The 16,195-nt window shown below is 39.2% G+C and overlaps 9 protein-coding genes and 1 non-coding gene across 10 annotated transcripts; 8 read left to right on the top strand and 2 right to left on the bottom strand.

Annotated features, from left to right (window-relative positions):
- The first annotated feature begins 25 nt into the window (after nucleotides 1-25).
- Nucleotides 26-97, top strand: Skdi_10.trna2E. Its single transcript has one exon. It is a non-coding gene; the product is annotated as a tRNA-Glu (tRNA).
- A 310-nt stretch (nucleotides 98-407) lies between these two features.
- JJJ2 (Jjj2p) lies at nucleotides 408-2,087 on the top strand (the record flags this gene model as incomplete). The annotated part of the gene is made up of 1 exon (XM_056228889.1): nucleotides 408-2,087. One exon carries the CDS (start codon nucleotides 408-410, stop codon nucleotides 2,085-2,087), a length of 1,680 nt encoding a protein of 559 aa, XP_056082963.1.
- Nucleotides 2,088-2,514: 427 nt separating this feature from the next.
- On the top strand, nucleotides 2,515-4,185 carry SKDI10G0550 (uncharacterized protein; the record flags this gene model as incomplete). The annotated part of the gene is made up of 1 exon (XM_056228888.1): nucleotides 2,515-4,185. One exon carries the CDS (start codon nucleotides 2,515-2,517, stop codon nucleotides 4,183-4,185), a length of 1,671 nt encoding a protein of 556 aa, XP_056082962.1.
- A 527-nt stretch (nucleotides 4,186-4,712) lies between these two features.
- Nucleotides 4,713-5,906, top strand: TPK1 (cAMP-dependent protein kinase catalytic subunit TPK1; the record flags this gene model as incomplete). The annotated part of the gene is made up of 1 exon (XM_056228887.1): nucleotides 4,713-5,906. One exon carries the CDS (start codon nucleotides 4,713-4,715, stop codon nucleotides 5,904-5,906), a length of 1,194 nt encoding a protein of 397 aa, XP_056082961.1.
- Nucleotides 5,907-6,396: 490 nt separating this feature from the next.
- On the top strand, nucleotides 6,397-8,952 carry HAL5 (protein kinase HAL5; the record flags this gene model as incomplete). The annotated part of the gene is made up of 1 exon (XM_056228886.1): nucleotides 6,397-8,952. The coding sequence occupies one exon, from the start codon at nucleotides 6,397-6,399 to the stop codon at nucleotides 8,950-8,952; it is 2,556 nt and encodes an 851-aa protein (XP_056082960.1).
- A 159-nt stretch (nucleotides 8,953-9,111) lies between these two features.
- QCR8 (ubiquinol--cytochrome-c reductase subunit 8) lies at nucleotides 9,112-9,396 on the bottom strand (the record flags this gene model as incomplete). Its single annotated transcript, XM_056228885.1, has 1 exon — nucleotides 9,112-9,396. The coding sequence occupies one exon, from the start codon at nucleotides 9,394-9,396 to the stop codon at nucleotides 9,112-9,114; it is 285 nt and encodes a 94-aa protein (XP_056082959.1).
- Nucleotides 9,397-9,768: 372 nt separating this feature from the next.
- Nucleotides 9,769-10,827, bottom strand: ERG20 (bifunctional (2E,6E)-farnesyl diphosphate synthase/dimethylallyltranstransferase; the record flags this gene model as incomplete). The annotated part of the gene is made up of 1 exon (XM_056228884.1): nucleotides 9,769-10,827. The coding sequence occupies one exon, from the start codon at nucleotides 10,825-10,827 to the stop codon at nucleotides 9,769-9,771; it is 1,059 nt and encodes a 352-aa protein (XP_056082958.1).
- A 603-nt stretch (nucleotides 10,828-11,430) lies between these two features.
- On the top strand, nucleotides 11,431-13,635 carry SET2 (histone methyltransferase SET2; the record flags this gene model as incomplete). The annotated part of the gene is made up of 1 exon (XM_056228883.1): nucleotides 11,431-13,635. One exon carries the CDS (start codon nucleotides 11,431-11,433, stop codon nucleotides 13,633-13,635), a length of 2,205 nt encoding a protein of 734 aa, XP_056082957.1.
- A 432-nt stretch (nucleotides 13,636-14,067) lies between these two features.
- On the top strand, nucleotides 14,068-14,697 carry ASG7 (Asg7p; the record flags this gene model as incomplete). Its single annotated transcript, XM_056228882.1, has 1 exon — nucleotides 14,068-14,697. One exon carries the CDS (start codon nucleotides 14,068-14,070, stop codon nucleotides 14,695-14,697), a length of 630 nt encoding a protein of 209 aa, XP_056082956.1.
- Nucleotides 14,698-14,942: 245 nt separating this feature from the next.
- Nucleotides 14,943-16,133, top strand: TOH1 (Toh1p; the record flags this gene model as incomplete). Its single annotated transcript, XM_056228880.1, has 1 exon — nucleotides 14,943-16,133. One exon carries the CDS (start codon nucleotides 14,943-14,945, stop codon nucleotides 16,131-16,133), a length of 1,191 nt encoding a protein of 396 aa, XP_056082955.1.
- Nucleotides 16,134-16,195: the final 62 nt, after the last annotated feature.

Here is a 16,195-nt window from a genome sequence, read left to right as displayed (position 1 = left end):
GAAGTAAATTTTCTATAATTTGCCATCCGATATAGTGTAACGGCTATCACATCACGCTTTCACCGTGGAGACCGGGGTTCGACTCCCCGTATCGGAGTTAATTTTTTTCAAACATTATTAGTAATCAATTATACATTTGGAGCAAAGGGTAAAGGACTATGTTATTTATTTGAAAAAATTCCTTTGCATATCTAAAATTAGCTATTTTCGTCCCATTTTTCCAATTTGTTTGTTTCTCCATGTTCGCTATTGTGAAGCTTTCTCGATTTCCGAATCGGCCATCTTAAAAACATTTGAGGCGATGCCTTCTGACTTTTTGAGGTCTGAAGCAAATGGTCCTGAAATGCATAATATAGGCTGCGATAAAGCGGTTATTCATATTCTGCTGCCTGTATATTACTATTCTTATGTCTCAGGTAATAGAACCGCACTTAGATAGAACAACATACTACTCAATACTAGGTTTAACTTCGAATGCCACGTCCTCAGAAGTACATAAATCATATTTGAAGCTGGCTAGGTTGCTTCACCCAGATAAAACGAAATCTGATAAATGTGAGGATCTCTTCAAGGCTGTTGTACATGCACACTCTATATTGACTGATAAGGACCAAAAGCTTCGATATGATCGGGATTTGAAAATTAAAGGCCTATACACTTACCAGCAGAAGAAATACTGTTATACTTTCAAGAATAAAGTAAAGGAACCTCACGAAACGAATCAGAAGCCCACTAAATCTGAGATTCATCACAGGCAAGGTAAACCTTATGAACAGCAACCGTATGGCTTTGGGGTAGGTAAGAAAGTGAACACATCATCTAAGAGTAAGGTTCCCATATTCAAGTCCTTTAACTTGAAAGGCTATCAGCGAAATCATTATTATTCATTTAAAAAGGAGAACAAATATGAAACTCCAGATGCTGACTCTTTATTCCATGAAACTAATGGAGCCTCAAAAGTAAGGATGACTAGTCCCAGTTCAGTGAATGCGAGCTCGCCCTTCCAAGAAATATGGGAAACCTTAGGTAAAAAAACGAGCAATGATGAATCATCATGCCGTGAAAAATCAGTATTAAATGATGAAGAAGAAGTACGATATCATGCAGAGACAACGATGTGTAGTGGCCCTGAGGAATACCAAAAATACAATGAAGAATCAAAAAAGGAAAGAAGAAATTTGTCAAAAGAAGATACAGAAGAAGAAATGGAATATAAACAGTTTAAATTGCCCAAAATCAATGTTTTTTCTAATGGATCCTCTGAACCAAATTTGCAATCACCCTTTTACAATCATGAATATAGACATTACGCAAGAAGCAAATTCCAAAATAGAAATCAAAACAGAAGATCGGTTTCCCCTACTAAAGAAATGCCTACAACCTCAAAAACGGCTGAAGGATGGAACATCTTGAGAGATATTGTTGAAAAACTAAATATAAGCAGTGTAGACGATGGGAATAAGGATACATCTCTTCGTAAAAGTCAAACAAACGAGAAAAGTTACAGTGAAACAATTAATATAGAAGAGTTATCTATCAGAGAACCTAAAGGAATAAAAAGAAGGAAGAAGGACGGCATATCGTTAGAAGAGTTATCAAAATCCTTACCGGAAGAGAAGGACTTTTTTGTCATGAATGCGATTAATGAATCATTGGACTCGATTAATCTTTTTAAGAGACCTAAGACGGTACAGAGTCAGACCTCAAGTGATATCCAAAGAGAAGGTAATCATGTACAGTCTGAACTATCATTGGAACAGTACGGAATTACATCTAACGTTTTGAGTTTGAAAATTCCAGAAATTTTAGAGTTTAATGCATCGACCGACTTGAAAACTTTGAAGCTCGATGTGCAAATGTTCAATAATCACTGCAATGAACTCAAGGAAGAGTTGTTACAAGCATCATTACGGCGTTACAGAGCAGACATGCAGCTCGGTGAAAAATTAATGGAGAAACAGAATATTGTAGCCTGGAAAACATGCTTGGAATTTGATAGAAGTTTAACAGAAAAAATGAGAATCGTACAAGCAAGACAGATGCAGGTTGTTGACAATTTTTCTAAGCAATGTGACAGCAGTTTTTGATTGGACTATCTTCGGAAAGATCCAGAATTATACTTTCTAGATTATTATTATTTAGTTTCATTATTAGAGATTTACACTATACTAGAGCGTTAATCAAAGAGAATAGATATTATCAAACAGTAGAAATAAAAATTTGACACTGCCACCTCAAACATCACAGGAGAACTGCCTTCTTTGCCGAGAACCTAGACCCTCATGTGCTATACATCTCACAACGCCATGGTACACTTAATACTCGCTATTGGACTCTGGACGATATCCCGGTTTTTCTGCCCTTTCTGGAAAATAAAAAAAAAGGGTTTCTAGAAAAATCCAACAAGAGGAAGGGCTGGCTGATCTTCAAGAAGAAAAAGTTCAATAGATTATAAAACGCCTGCTTTTGCATTTTACCTGCGTCTCTTCAAGTCGCAAAGATCAAAGCAGAACAATGACAGACGAAGACGAAATGACGCGTTTGATGTCTCCAGATGAAATGGATTATTTGCTGGAAACGACGGGAATTAACGTATTGGAAGGAATTATCAAACAAGACGATAATGCCGATATTGATGCCGATATTGATGGAACTGCGGAGAACAATGGTCGTGTTTCTGTACGGTATGGTTCCCCCAGTATTTTGAGTGTTGCCAAGAGCATTGAGGGAGAGCATGGACGCAGAAAGCTTTTTTGCTTGTATGGTATTGTTATGATTATATGTATTGCGGAATCTATATCTATGACGGCTACAATACCGCTGGTAATGGATAAAGTGGCCGAGGGAATTGCAGATGAAGATGGACATTATGATGCCGTAACTGTACAGATGATAGTCTCCAGTATTTCTTCCTCTACTATGATGATAGCTGGAGCAATCAGCATTTTTATGGCAGGTAAATGGGGAGAATTATCCGATAGGATAGGTAGAGTTCGCGTTTTCAAATACATGAGCGGTATCAGAATCATTGGACTTTTGACGCACGTGTTTACTCTATCATCCAAGATGAGGTACCATAAATGGGCCATTATTCTTACTGCCTGTATTGTCCCATCATTCGGCGGGTTATTTGCATTAGTGGCAAATGGGAATAGTTACGTGTCAGATGTAGTGAAAACTGAACATAGAATGGTGACAATAGGGATAATGATGAGCTGTATCTATGCCACCATGGGTGTAGGTCCCATGCTTGGATCTTTCCTAGTCAAGTGGACCCATGGCAATGGTTTTATCCCCATCTACACAGCTATAGTATTCGTCACGCTAGCGCTCATAATATGTGAAACTCTCATGGTGGAACCCCGTCATGAAACTCAGCTGGCCCTTTCGCAGTCAAGTTATACCAAGAGGAGGGAAAAACTAAGATCACAATCAGGTTCTGACGATACACGAAAGTATCAATCTATTACTTATAGTAAATTCCAAATAAGGAGGCTAATGGATCTGCTCGCTCCAGTAAAAAAACTGTGGCTGAAACCAGACAGCACAGGTTCTTTAGTGCCGCGGCAAACTGTTATATTACTCGTGGTACTCGATATATTATTCGTCTGCGGTACGACGTCATGTATGCCAGCATTGGTTTTATTCTCTACATACGAATACAAGTGGCATGCGGTGGAGTTGGGCTATTTCATATCAATATTGGGTATTGGGAGAGGTATTGTTTTACTGATCGTGTCGCCTGCGTTACTATATGTGCTGAAACGAATTTATCAACATTTGAACCATTCAATAGATAAGATAGACATCTTTTGTATCCGATTTTCTATGATAGTCATAACACTGAGTCTCTTCGTCATGATACAATTTGGCCAGAAAAGTTCCACTTCGATGGTGGTCTTTGCTCTTTTACAAGCACTAAGCGCCTTTTGCTCACCAACTTTGCAATCGGGTATCATTAAATATACCTCAAAAAACCATACGGGTGAGATGTTCGGAGCAATGGCCTTGGTAAGATCATGCGTTATGCTTATCATTCCGCCCGTCCTGCTTGAGTTGTACGGCAGCACAGTCTCCGTCAACCCCAGCCTGTTTATGTATATACCGTTCTCAACAAGTATTGTTGCCATCTTCTTGACATTTTTCCTGAGGATTTACAGTCACCCCCCACTGAACGATTCTTAGACTATTATATATCCTACGTACTATTTATTGTCGTTATTCCCTCGTTAAAATCTAAGTTGTTATTCTCGGCCATCCTGCAGGTCTTCCACCAATTCTCTGAGGTCTTGCTCTATTCTTTAGTCTAGTAAAGACATGATTCCTATGGCACATTGGCTTTTTTCCGCATCTTCACGATGATCTTTTTCGCGCTATTAGGGGGGAGGGGCGGGATCTGACAATTATCTGACATAATAATCAAGGGGGAGATAGTATCCCTTTGCTTGAAAAATTATTCATCCACCGTCTTTGGTCAGCAAAGTTGGGCATTCAGGTGTGCTACTCCATTGAAGCTGCGATTGCGTTCATTTGAAACCTTAAGCCGGTAAACATTAGGAGTCTACAATCTTTCTTTGTTCATACTTTATTTTTCATATTGATTTGCTTGCCTCTTTTATCAGCATCGAAGGTAGCACTCAAAACAGTGTTCTTTTAGCTTAACCAGTGCATGAACAGTAATTGATTGCGTGAAAACTCCACTTTTTTTGGTTATGTCGACTGAGGAACAGAATGAAGGTGGTCAAAAGCCTTTAGATGATAGACAAGGTGAGGAATCACATACGGATGAAGGAAGTGAAAAGGAAACAACTGCTACAAAAGGCGAAAATGAAGACAAGGATGCAGAAAACGAGAGTGAGGAAACTCAAGAGAAACCGAAACATTCACAGGTGACTTATTACAACGAAGAGCAATATAAGCAATTCATCTCACAGGCAAGGGTTACAGGAGGAAAATACAGTCTACAGGACTTCCAAATATTGAGAACATTGGGGACCGGCTCTTTTGGTAGGGTTCACTTAATCAGATCAAGGCACAATGGCAGATATTATGCCATGAAAGTGTTAAAAAAGGAAATTGTGGTGAGATTGAAGCAGGTGGAACATACAAACGATGAGCGATTGATGCTTTCCATCGTGACACATCCATTTATAATCAGAATGTGGGGGACTTTTCAAGATTCTCAGCAGATTTTTATGATTATGGATTATATTGAGGGTGGAGAGTTGTTCTCTCTTCTAAGAAAGTCCCAAAGATTCCCTAATCCAGTCGCTAAATTTTATGCCGCAGAAGTGTGTCTGGCTCTGGAATACTTGCATAGCAAAGATATCATTTACAGGGACTTGAAACCTGAAAATATCCTTCTAGATAAGAACGGACATATCAAGATAACCGATTTTGGGTTTGCAAAATACGTTCCTGACGTCACATACACGTTATGTGGTACTCCAGATTACATAGCGCCTGAAGTAGTCAGTACAAAGCCTTATAATAAATCCATCGATTGGTGGAGTTTTGGCATACTTATTTACGAAATGCTGGCCGGATACACTCCATTTTATGACTCGAATACAATGAAAACTTATGAGAAAATCTTGAATGCCGAGTTAAGATTTCCACCATTTTTCAACGAAGATGTCAAGGATTTGTTGAGTAGGTTGATCACAAGGGATTTGAGTCAAAGACTGGGTAACTTACAAAATGGTACAGAGGACGTCAAAAACCATCCTTGGTTCAAAGAGGTCGTCTGGGAAAAATTATTATCTAGAAATATAGAAACACCGTATGAACCGCCCATTCAACAGGGACAAGGTGATACCTCGCAGTTCGATAAGTACCCCGAGGAAGATATTAACTATGGCATTCAAGGCGAAGATCAATATGCAGATCTTTTCCATGACTTCTAATGAGGAATGTTCTGTTGTAATTTTTTCCTCATCTATACTTTTTTCCATACTTTTTTTCTACTTTCTACGTAGCAACAGTCTTTCAAAACGAATTTCAACGCCCTTATCGATAATACTGCGATAAAATGAAATCCATATTCTTACAGGTCTTATGCGCCGTGTAACCCAGGCGTATTCTTGCCATGCAAATGCCCTTATTTCACGCTTTTGTCTTTGATTTTCTACACAGCTCGCCGCGCCACTTTCGAACTTGCATCTTAAACTGAAGGATTTCTATTTATCAATTTTTTTAGCATAAGCCCCTTGGTGTAAGCAAATAAATGACAATTGTCCCCTCCAAACAGGTCTAAACGTCGATTCTACACGTGTACATTTTACTGGAATAGAAAGCATTATAGTCTACGAAAAGATCTACTCTTTCCATCTACTTTTTTCTCATCAAAGAGATAGAGAAACTTGCTAAATAAAAAAAATCTAAAAAATAAAAGCTATGGGAGATGAGAAGCTTTCACGCCACACATCTTTGAAGAGGGCGAGATCTCTCTCCGAATCCATTAAAGGTCTATTTAAACCATCAGGAATCTCAGGTAGTAATGGTGCTGCGGCACCTTCTCCTCGTCCTGGTCAGGACCAAGCACATTCTCACCAACCAGCCAGGATCACTACCAGTAACGTATCTTCCCCATCTATATCTCCTGTACATAGTCCTGTTCTTCAAGCGGCTCCCAAGCATCATAAGTTGGGCGTTCCAAATATTGCTAAGCTTTCACTGTCACCTAGCAGGGAGCCATCCTTGAATTCAGAAAATGAAATGTTCTCTCAGGAATCCTTTATAAGTGAAAAGGATGAAGATGAAGCCAATCTATTGGAGAGAGAAGAGCTTCAAAACAAAAAGGACGAACAAGCTCGTATGAAACACGGGCGTTCCAAGGACGTTCATGCACCTCATCATCGTTATACAGTTGGTAGCGATGAGGCTGAAAGGCGACCAAAAGAAAGGCTGAAAAACTTTCCGCAAAACACAGGTCCGCCGAATCCTGCAAACGGTACTGCTAACCATGTCTTAGATCAGGAGAATAACTTTTCTATTGATGCTATGCTTGATTATGACGAAGAATCCAAAATTAAAAGGAGAAACAGTTTAGGCGTACGTAATAACGGTAGTCGTACAAGAAGTAGAAAAAATAGTTTGTCTACACCAAGATCACCACCTATGAAGAATGGAAATGACGGGGCAAGTACTAATTCTGCCACTAATGCTAATAATACAGGTAACAGGATATACGTGAGAGGAAGAAACCACTCAGATTCTATCAGTGCATCCAGTTTACCAAAATTCCAAGAAATTGAATGCAAGTGTATTTTAGATTTAGACCATTTCAAAGTCTTTGAAAATGGATATCATGAACATACTCTGAGGGTGTTGCCAATTATTGCAAACAATAAAAACGTGGATAGTGGCGACGAAAAGGATAGTGACGCTTCTTTGAACAATGGCGAGGATGGCGACAATGATATTGAGACAAATATGCATAAACAAAAATCCGTGTTTTCATTGAGTGGATTATTCAAATCTCATAAAGATGTGAGTCAAATGCAACAGCAACATGAAGAAAGTACAGAACAGATCAATCTGGAGAAAGCTTTTTCCATTATTCCATCTCAAAAATTCATTAAATCCCAATCATTAAAAAAATCAAGAACGGATAACCTCAAAAATGGTAACAATGACGAATTGATGAAAAATGATGGGAAAAATATTCCACAAATTGTGAATCCTAACGCTGCCGTCGGCGCCGAAGAGTTGAAGCTAATCAATGCATTATCCGAGAAGATACGAAAGGGTCTTAAAAGTGAAAACGCTAAGAGTAGAAATAGTGAAGGCAGGAGTAATAGCAACAAGCAGGAAGATTCTGATGACGCAGAGAACAAGACCCGAACAGCAAATGACGACATGTCTCACAAGCCTTGCTCCCAGAAATACGGGAAATCTATTGGGGTCGTTGGTGCAGGCGCATACGGGGTGGTTAAAATATGTGCAAGGTGTAAGACTGCCAGAGATGTATTACCATACAGTACCTATTCCAATGGTAAGAAGTTGTTTTTTGCCGTCAAAGAGTTGAAGCCCAAACCAGGTGATCAGATTGATAAGTTTTGTACGAGGCTGACTTCTGAGTTCATCATTGGACACTCATTAAGTCATCCGCACTTTGAGGTAAATGCGATAGTTCCAGGCACTGTTCCAAGAACCACACCACCAAAACATGTCTTTAATGCACCAAACATTTTGAAAATTTTAGATCTAATGGAATATAACAACTCCTTTGCAGAAGTCATGGAATTTTGTGCATCTGGCGATTTATATTCGCTATTAACAAGAAATAACATTTCCAATGACGCGAATAATGGCAGTTCAAGATTAATGCAAACTGTGAAAGAAGGTTCTGGCAGTCCGCTACACCCATTAGAGGCAGACTGTTTTATGAAGCAACTGTTGAATGGTGTTCAATATATGCATGATCACGGTATAGCACATTGTGATTTGAAACCTGAGAATATTTTATTTCAACCAAATGGGTTGCTGAAAATCTGTGATTTTGGCACGAGTTCAGTTTTCCAAACAGCATGGGAGAAGCATGTTCACTTCCAAAGCGGAGCCATGGGTTCTGAACCATACGTGGCACCCGAAGAATTCATAAGAGATGCAGAATACGATCCACGTTTGGTGGATTGTTGGAGTTGCGGTATAGTTTACTGTACAATGGTAATGGGACAGTATCTTTGGAAGATTGCCATCCCTGAAAAAGATTCTCTGTTCAAATCTTTTCTCAGCGAAATTAAAAATGATGGTCAGTTTTACTTATTCGAGGAATTAAGACACGTCAGCAGCGAAGTTAACAGGTTGAGAAAGATTGCACTCTACAGAACATTCCAGGTGGACCCCACGAAGAGAATCACCATTGAGCAACTATTGCAGAGCTCATGGATGAGAAAGACGAAATGTTGTGTTGTTTATAGACCCCTACATTCTAAGGTTAGCAAATGAGAATATACAAAAAGAAAAATGCATAATGTATTTATTATCACTGATGCTCTAGATAAAATAAATAGGTTAAATAAATAAACTGGGTTCTTTTCTCTTATTTTGTACAGAATATAAAGTTTTTAGAAGGCCAAAAGATCGGTGGTATGTGGGGAAATGATGTTAAACGTTGACTCTCTCTAGTTCTTCTCTACCAGCTTTACTATACAGAAACTCATTATATTCGTTACCGTTTTTCCACCAATACCAGTAAATTCCCGCTGGTATCAAAACGTACAGAAACTGAGACTTGAATCTTCTAAAACTGTTGAATACGGCATTATGGAAAATACCGTGCAGTGGTTTTTGAGCGTATGGAGACACCGAATATGAGGTTATGCCCTTTTGCTTTGGACCACCCATGTGGCCCCACCATCCCATATAAGTCTTACCGCCTGGAGGACTCATTTATTTTATTAATATTGTGTTATGTTGTGTGGTAATATATAACGTACAGTTATTAACTGTTTAGCTAAGCACATTTCAAGAAAATGTTATCTAAGTGATGAGTTTATTGCTTTCCTTATATTATATGGACAGCTTTTTTGGGGGGTGGCTCGATTTCCCCGTATGTACTACCCGTAATTTCCGATCAAGTTTTCCTTCATTTTCATTGGCTGAAAGGATAAGCTTGGAGTCACGTGCAACGGGGAAACTCAGTTATAATGGCTTTAAGCTTATACTATATTATTTTGAAGGTATATATCTCCTATACATGGTCCGTATTTAGTTTATGTTATAGTTTTTTTTATCGACTGATTTCTAAGCAAAACTTTAGTCTTATTTGCTTCTTTTGTAAACCTTGTTCAAAAATGCAGTCAAGACATCACCTTTGAAACCACGAGACTCATCAACCTGGGAAATTTTTGTTTTCAAATCGTTGGCGATAGATTCCTCGTATTCATGGTATAACTGGTCGATTTTCAAGTCATTGAAGATCTGCTTACACTTGGCTTCTGTGGCAGAGTTCTTCTTACCGTAGTTCTCGTCCAAGGTCTTTCTTTGCTCCGCAGAGGCAAGTTCTAAGGCCTTGTTAATAACCCATGAACATTTGTTATCCTGGATGTCCGTACCGATCTTACCAATTTGTTCTGGAGTACCGAAACAATCCAAGTAGTCGTCTTGAATTTGGAAGTATTCACCTAGTGGAATCAAGACATCCTTTGCTTGTTGCAAGTCTTTTTCATCGGTGATGCCAGCGACGTACATGGCCAAGGCAACAGGCAAATAGAAGGAATAGTAAGCGGTCTTGAAAGTCACTATGAAGGAGTGCTTTTTCAAGGAGAACTTGTTCAAGTCGACTTTGTCTTCTGGCGCAGTGATTAAGTCCATCAATTGGCCCAATTCAGTTTGAAAAGTGACTTCGTGGAACAGTTCCGTAACATCTATATAATATTTTTCGCTTCTGAAATGCGATTTCAAAAGCTTGTAGATGGCAGCCTCTAGCATGAAAGCGTCGTTGATGGCAATTTCTCCGACTTCAGGAACCTTGTACCAACATGGTTGGCCTCTTCTGGTAATGGACTTGTCCATCATGTCATCGGCGACTAAGAAGTAGGCTTGCAGCAACTCAATACACCAGCCCAGAATGGCAACCTTTTCGTATTCGTCTTGGCCCAATTGGTCAACAGTCTTGTTGGATAGAATGGCATAAGTGTCCACGACAGATAACCCTCTATTTAACTTACCACCTGGGGTGTTGTAGTTCAATGAGTGAGCATACCAGTCACATGCTTCTTTGGGCATACCGTAAGCTAGGAGCGATGCATTCAACTCTTCCACAATCTTAGGGAAAACGCTCAAGAATCTCTCTCTTTTGATTTCCTTTTCTGAAGCCATCTCTTTATGTATATATGTGTTTGTTTGTGTTTATGTGAGTCCAATGCTTGTTGGTTAACCTTGTGTTCCCCAAATCAAAAACATAGAGGGAAAAGTACTCCGCCATCAACCAGACATTTTGACATGCGTTTATATATATTTCCTGCGGTTGCTTCCTCTATTTATCGGCCTTTTTCAACAAGGCGTTTCGTTTAGAACCGACAAGAAGAAGCTAGCTTCGAGTGTTGAGAAGAGGGTACATAATGATTTCGTCGTGGCCCGTTCCTCGAAGCCTGTGGCTGATTCCTCGGATATAGTGGATACATTGATCTGAGAGGGCATCTACACTGTTTAACTGAATTGCGGTAACAGCTATTGGGGTGAGCTTAGATATTCAGAAATGGGTCACGTGATGTATATCGCTTTCGACGTTCGTTTTTTTTATTCATTACAACCATGTGAAAAATTCTAAGAAACTATTAGAATCATTGGCAATTTGGTGGTTATTCATCAGCATGGAAGGTCACGTTAAGAGCTTTTAAAAGAGGCTTTTTATTTGGTGATAGAGAATTGCGTGGTTGTGCTGCTAGGCTTTTCCTTTTTCCCGGTTGTTGTTGCGTGACTATGTCGAAGAATAATAGTGTGAGTCCATCGGAAGATGAAAATGAATTACACAAGCTTAATGATGAAGGCCGTAAACCCCTGAAGCTTTTTGACCAAGAGCCTGATCTCACGCAGGAAGCACTGTCCAAGTTTGAAAACTTGGAAGACTGCATATACGCGAATAAGAGAATTGGAACGTTTGAGAATAATGATTTCATGGAATGTGACTGTTTTGAAGAGTTCTCAGACGGAATCAACCATGCCTGTGACGAAGATTCGGACTGTATCAATAGGCTTACTTTAATAGAGTGTGTAAACAACCTGTGTTCATCTTGTGGCGATGACTGTCAAAACCAACGGTTCCAAAAGAAACAGTATGCTCCAATAGCCATATTTAAGACGAAGCATAAAGGGTACGGTGTAAGAGCCGAACAGGATATAGAAGCTAACCAGTTTATCTACGAATACAAAGGTGAAGTGATTGAAGAAATGGAGTTTAGAGATAGATTAATAGACTATGACCAGCGTCACTTCAAGCATTTTTATTTCATGATGTTACAAACGCGTGAATTCATTGACGCCACAGTGAAGGGTTCATTGGCAAGGTTTTGTAACCACTCTTGTAGCCCCAATGCATATGTCAATAAATGGGTTGTCAAGGGTAAGTTACGCATGGGTATTTTTGCCCAAAGGAAAATTTTGAAAGGTGAAGAAATCACTTTTGACTATAACGTGGATCGGTACGGCGCTCAAGCTCAAAAATGCTATTGCGAAGAGCCCAATTGTATTGGGTTTCTCGGTGGTAAGACTCAAACAGACGCGGCATCTTTGTTACCTCAGAACATTGCTGATGCCTTGGGCGTCACTGTCTCCATGGAGAAAAAGTGGCTAAAATTGAAAAAATTAAGTGGTGAACCAATAATCAAGAATGAAAATGAAAACATAAATATAGAATTTCTCCAGTCCTTGGAAATCAAATCTATCGATAATTCAGTGGATGTGACGAAAATCATGAGTGTGCTACTGCAGCAAGATAATAAAATAATTGCATCTAAGCTATTGAATAGACTTTTCACCATTGATGATAATTCCCTTCGTCATCAAGCTATTAAGCTACATGGGTATACATGTTTCAGTAAAATGCTCAAACTTTTTGATCCTGAACAGTCACGGCAAGAGGAGGAAGAAAGTGACGTTGAAGAGGACGATAAAAAGATAATGATTGAAAAAATATTAGATTTTTTGTTGGAACTACCCAAGACAACCAAAAATGGTATCGAATCTTCACAAATTGACGACGTAATTAGAGCTCTGTCCTCAAGATGCCCAGACTTGAAGCCAGAGTGCGACAGATTATCGGAGAAATGGTCTAAGTTTGAAACATATAAAAGAATCACCAAGAGAGACATCAATGTCGCATCTAGCAAAATGATAGATTTGAGAAGAGTGAGATTACCCTCAGGCTGGGAAATCATTCATGAAAATGGCCGTCCCTTGTATTATAATGCAGAACAAAAAACCAAACTACATTACCCACCGACGGGATCTTCTAAGGTTTTTAGTCCAAGATCAAGTACACCGGTAGATCCTACTGGTAGTGGTGGAGTTTCAAAAACGGTTAGTAATTCAGATCCTAAGAAACATAAGCTGAGCGATGAAGAATATGAGAGGAAAAAACAAAAAAGACTTGAATACGAAAGAATCGCTTTAGAAAGAGCCAAGCAAGAGGAATTGGAAAGTTTAAAACAGAAGTTAAAACTCGAGAATGAAAGAAAAATTGTTTTGGAAGATATCATAGCGGAAGCTAACAAACAAAAGGAATTACAAAAGGAAGAAGCTAAAAAACTCGTGGAAGCTAAAGAAGCCAAGCGTTTGAAAAGGAGAAATGTTTCGCAATCTCAAAGACTAGAGCACAATTGGAATAAATTTTTCGCATCCTTTGTACCAAATTTAATAAGAGGCAACCCACAAAGTAAACAGTTTGATCATGAGAACATAAAGCAATGCGCTAAAGATATCGTGAAAATTTTAACTACAAAGGAGCTGAAAAAAAATTCATCAAGGGCCCCCCCCAACGATTTAAGCAAGGAGAAAAGAAATAAAGTGAAAGAATTTATAAAATCATACATGGATAAGATAATCCTCAAAAAGAAGCAAAAAAAGGCATCAACATCAGCATCAGCATCAACAAGGATGTCTTCTTTTTCATCTTCAACATCATCATAAGAAATCGGACATGCATTTAGGGCTATCTTTCCTTTCTCTGTCCTATTGAAAGATTTGTACTATAACTGTAATTACAATTTCTAATCTGTACTTTTTTATTGTTTACTTTCCAATTTATTTTAATATATATTTGAGTAGGCACAATGGGGTATAAGCGGGGATGTAATGATGGGTAATGTGACACATCTTCAAGACACGTATTACTCCCGAGAAAACGGGATGTTTCAAATATTTTTATTTTTTTGCTGTCATTATGCTAGTTGAAATGAATTTGAAACGTAATTACCGCATCGGGAAATTTACATGCTAAGTACAATGTAGCAAAGAACTCACTAAAAACATATAAAGTAACGGCATTGTCAGGAATACCGCTACTATTTGTGACGTCTGTACTCCTGTGGTACCTAATCTACAGAGAGGAACAAGAAGAACATGACAATTTTAGCACCAATTAGCAAGAATAAAACGAGAAAACTGACCGCGCCATTTGAGGATGATGAGAATCCCTGGATTAAAAAATGCTGTTGCCAATGTAAATCATGTAAAATGAGTGTGCCTATGCAACCTTGGTTGCCAAGATTTTTCATTTTCGGCATCGTGTGTCCAATTTTCTGGCTAATAAATCTTTTAAGTTGGTGGTTCCTACAATTTTGGCAACCACATGAATTGGAGTTCCAAAGCTTGCAAGAGGACGAATACCCTGGATTTTATGAATGTGAAATCATCACGAAAAGATCACTAGCTCCCCTAAAGGAGGAGGTCCTGCAGGAGGTCCGCACCATTCAGGAACTTAGTGATAGCAACAGCGAAGAGGATCACGATAACTTCGAAGACACGCAATTGTCTTTTCCAACATTGAATGCGAAACAGATAGAGGACGAAGAAGAAATCTTGAAGAAATATCGTTACGCGTTTTTGAAGAAGGTTGCCCACGATGTCTTAGAATCTCATGATTTATTACGTAAGAACTTCCGCGACTGGAATTTACGGTCCTTGCTCGGTCTCATCATTGACTCTATACTTATTATATTGACAGTCCTCTTATGTAAGAAAACTCGATAGATAGACAACAAATAATGTTAGCCTCATTCCCACCACAGCCTCCATTTCAAGCTTTTTGCTGTCTTCTGCAAGGGAATTCTGTTTCCGTTTTTTTCACTCTTGGCTCCGCCCTTTTCTTTTTTTTCTATGTCCCCGGCATACTTATTTATAGGTAATTGAAAATCCTCGAGAAACAAGTCTTATCTAGGGAAGCAACCATTGTAGAACATAAGGTAATACAAGCACTAAAAGCACAAACAAGAGAAATGTTACAGAGTATTGTCCTTTCCGTGTGCGTGTTCATGTTGCACACAGTTGCCGCAAGTGGGCCCCAGGCGTATCAGAAATTGGATTTTACAAACGTCGGTTTTACAGGTCATTACGTGAACGTAAATAAGTTTAAAGATATCACTAACAATGAATCATGTACTTGTGAAGTCGGTGATGAAATATGGTTCAGCGGTAAAAGTGCCCCATTGTCAGACTACTTATCCGTTCATTTCCGTGGTCCATTGAAATTGAAGCAATTTGCCTTCTACACCTCCCCTGGATTTACTGTCAACAACAGTAGAAGTTCCTCAGATTGGAATCGTCTAGCGTACTACGAATCCAGTTCTAAGACTGCTGACAACGTTACTTTCCTAAACCATGGAGGTGAGGCTTCCCCTTGTTTGGGAAATGCTTTGTCCTACGCTAGCTCTAACGCTACGGGTAGTGCCAGTGCGGCCACTGTTTTGGAAGATGGCACATTGATTTCTTCTGACGAAGAATACATAATTTACTCCAATGTGTCATGTCCAAAATCAGGTTACGATAAAGGCTGTGGTGTTTACCGTAGTGGTATTCCAGCTTACTACGGGTACGGCGGTGCGACAAAAATGTTTTTATTTGAGTTCGAAATGCCTACTGAAACCGAGAAAAACAGTACTTCTATCGGATATTACGACTTGCCTGCCATTTGGTTGCTGAATGACCATATTGCAAGAACTTCTCAATATCCAACTAATGCCAACTGTTCATGTTGGGCCAGTGGATGTGGTGAGTACGATATCTTTGAAGCCATGAATGGTACGGAAAGAACCCACCTGTACTCTACATTCCACACCTTCCAGGGAATCGAAGATTTGGGTACTGGTATTCAATCTTACGGTTATATTGCAAGAAATACCACCGGAACCATGAAAGGTGGTGTTGTTTTTGACTCTAGTGGAAACGTCGTCTCTTTCATTTCCGACGCTACACCATTTAATGGAACTGTCTCCGCGGAGATCGTTAACGGGTTGTTAGCTGCAATCCCTCAAAACGAAACTTACTCTTCTCAACTGATGAGTATTTCTGCTACCGCTCCTAGTACGACATCAAAATCTAGTGGTATTGCTCTAACAAAGATGCAAAACGGTGTATGGTACTATATTTTGGCCATTTTCACTGCCTTCACACAAGTGTTTTTGATTTGATTCGATGGTTACAATCGCCTCATTACCATTTTCCTGGTTTCGGTTTTACCCCTCTATTCTTA

Source organism: Saccharomyces kudriavzevii (genome assembly GCF_947243775.1).
Source record: "Saccharomyces kudriavzevii IFO 1802 strain IFO1802 genome assembly, chromosome: 10".
Classification (NCBI taxonomy): domain Eukaryota; kingdom Fungi; phylum Ascomycota; class Saccharomycetes; order Saccharomycetales; family Saccharomycetaceae; genus Saccharomyces; species Saccharomyces kudriavzevii.
Note: the sequence above shows the minus strand (reverse complement) of the source record. Positions and strands in the feature narration are given on the sequence as shown.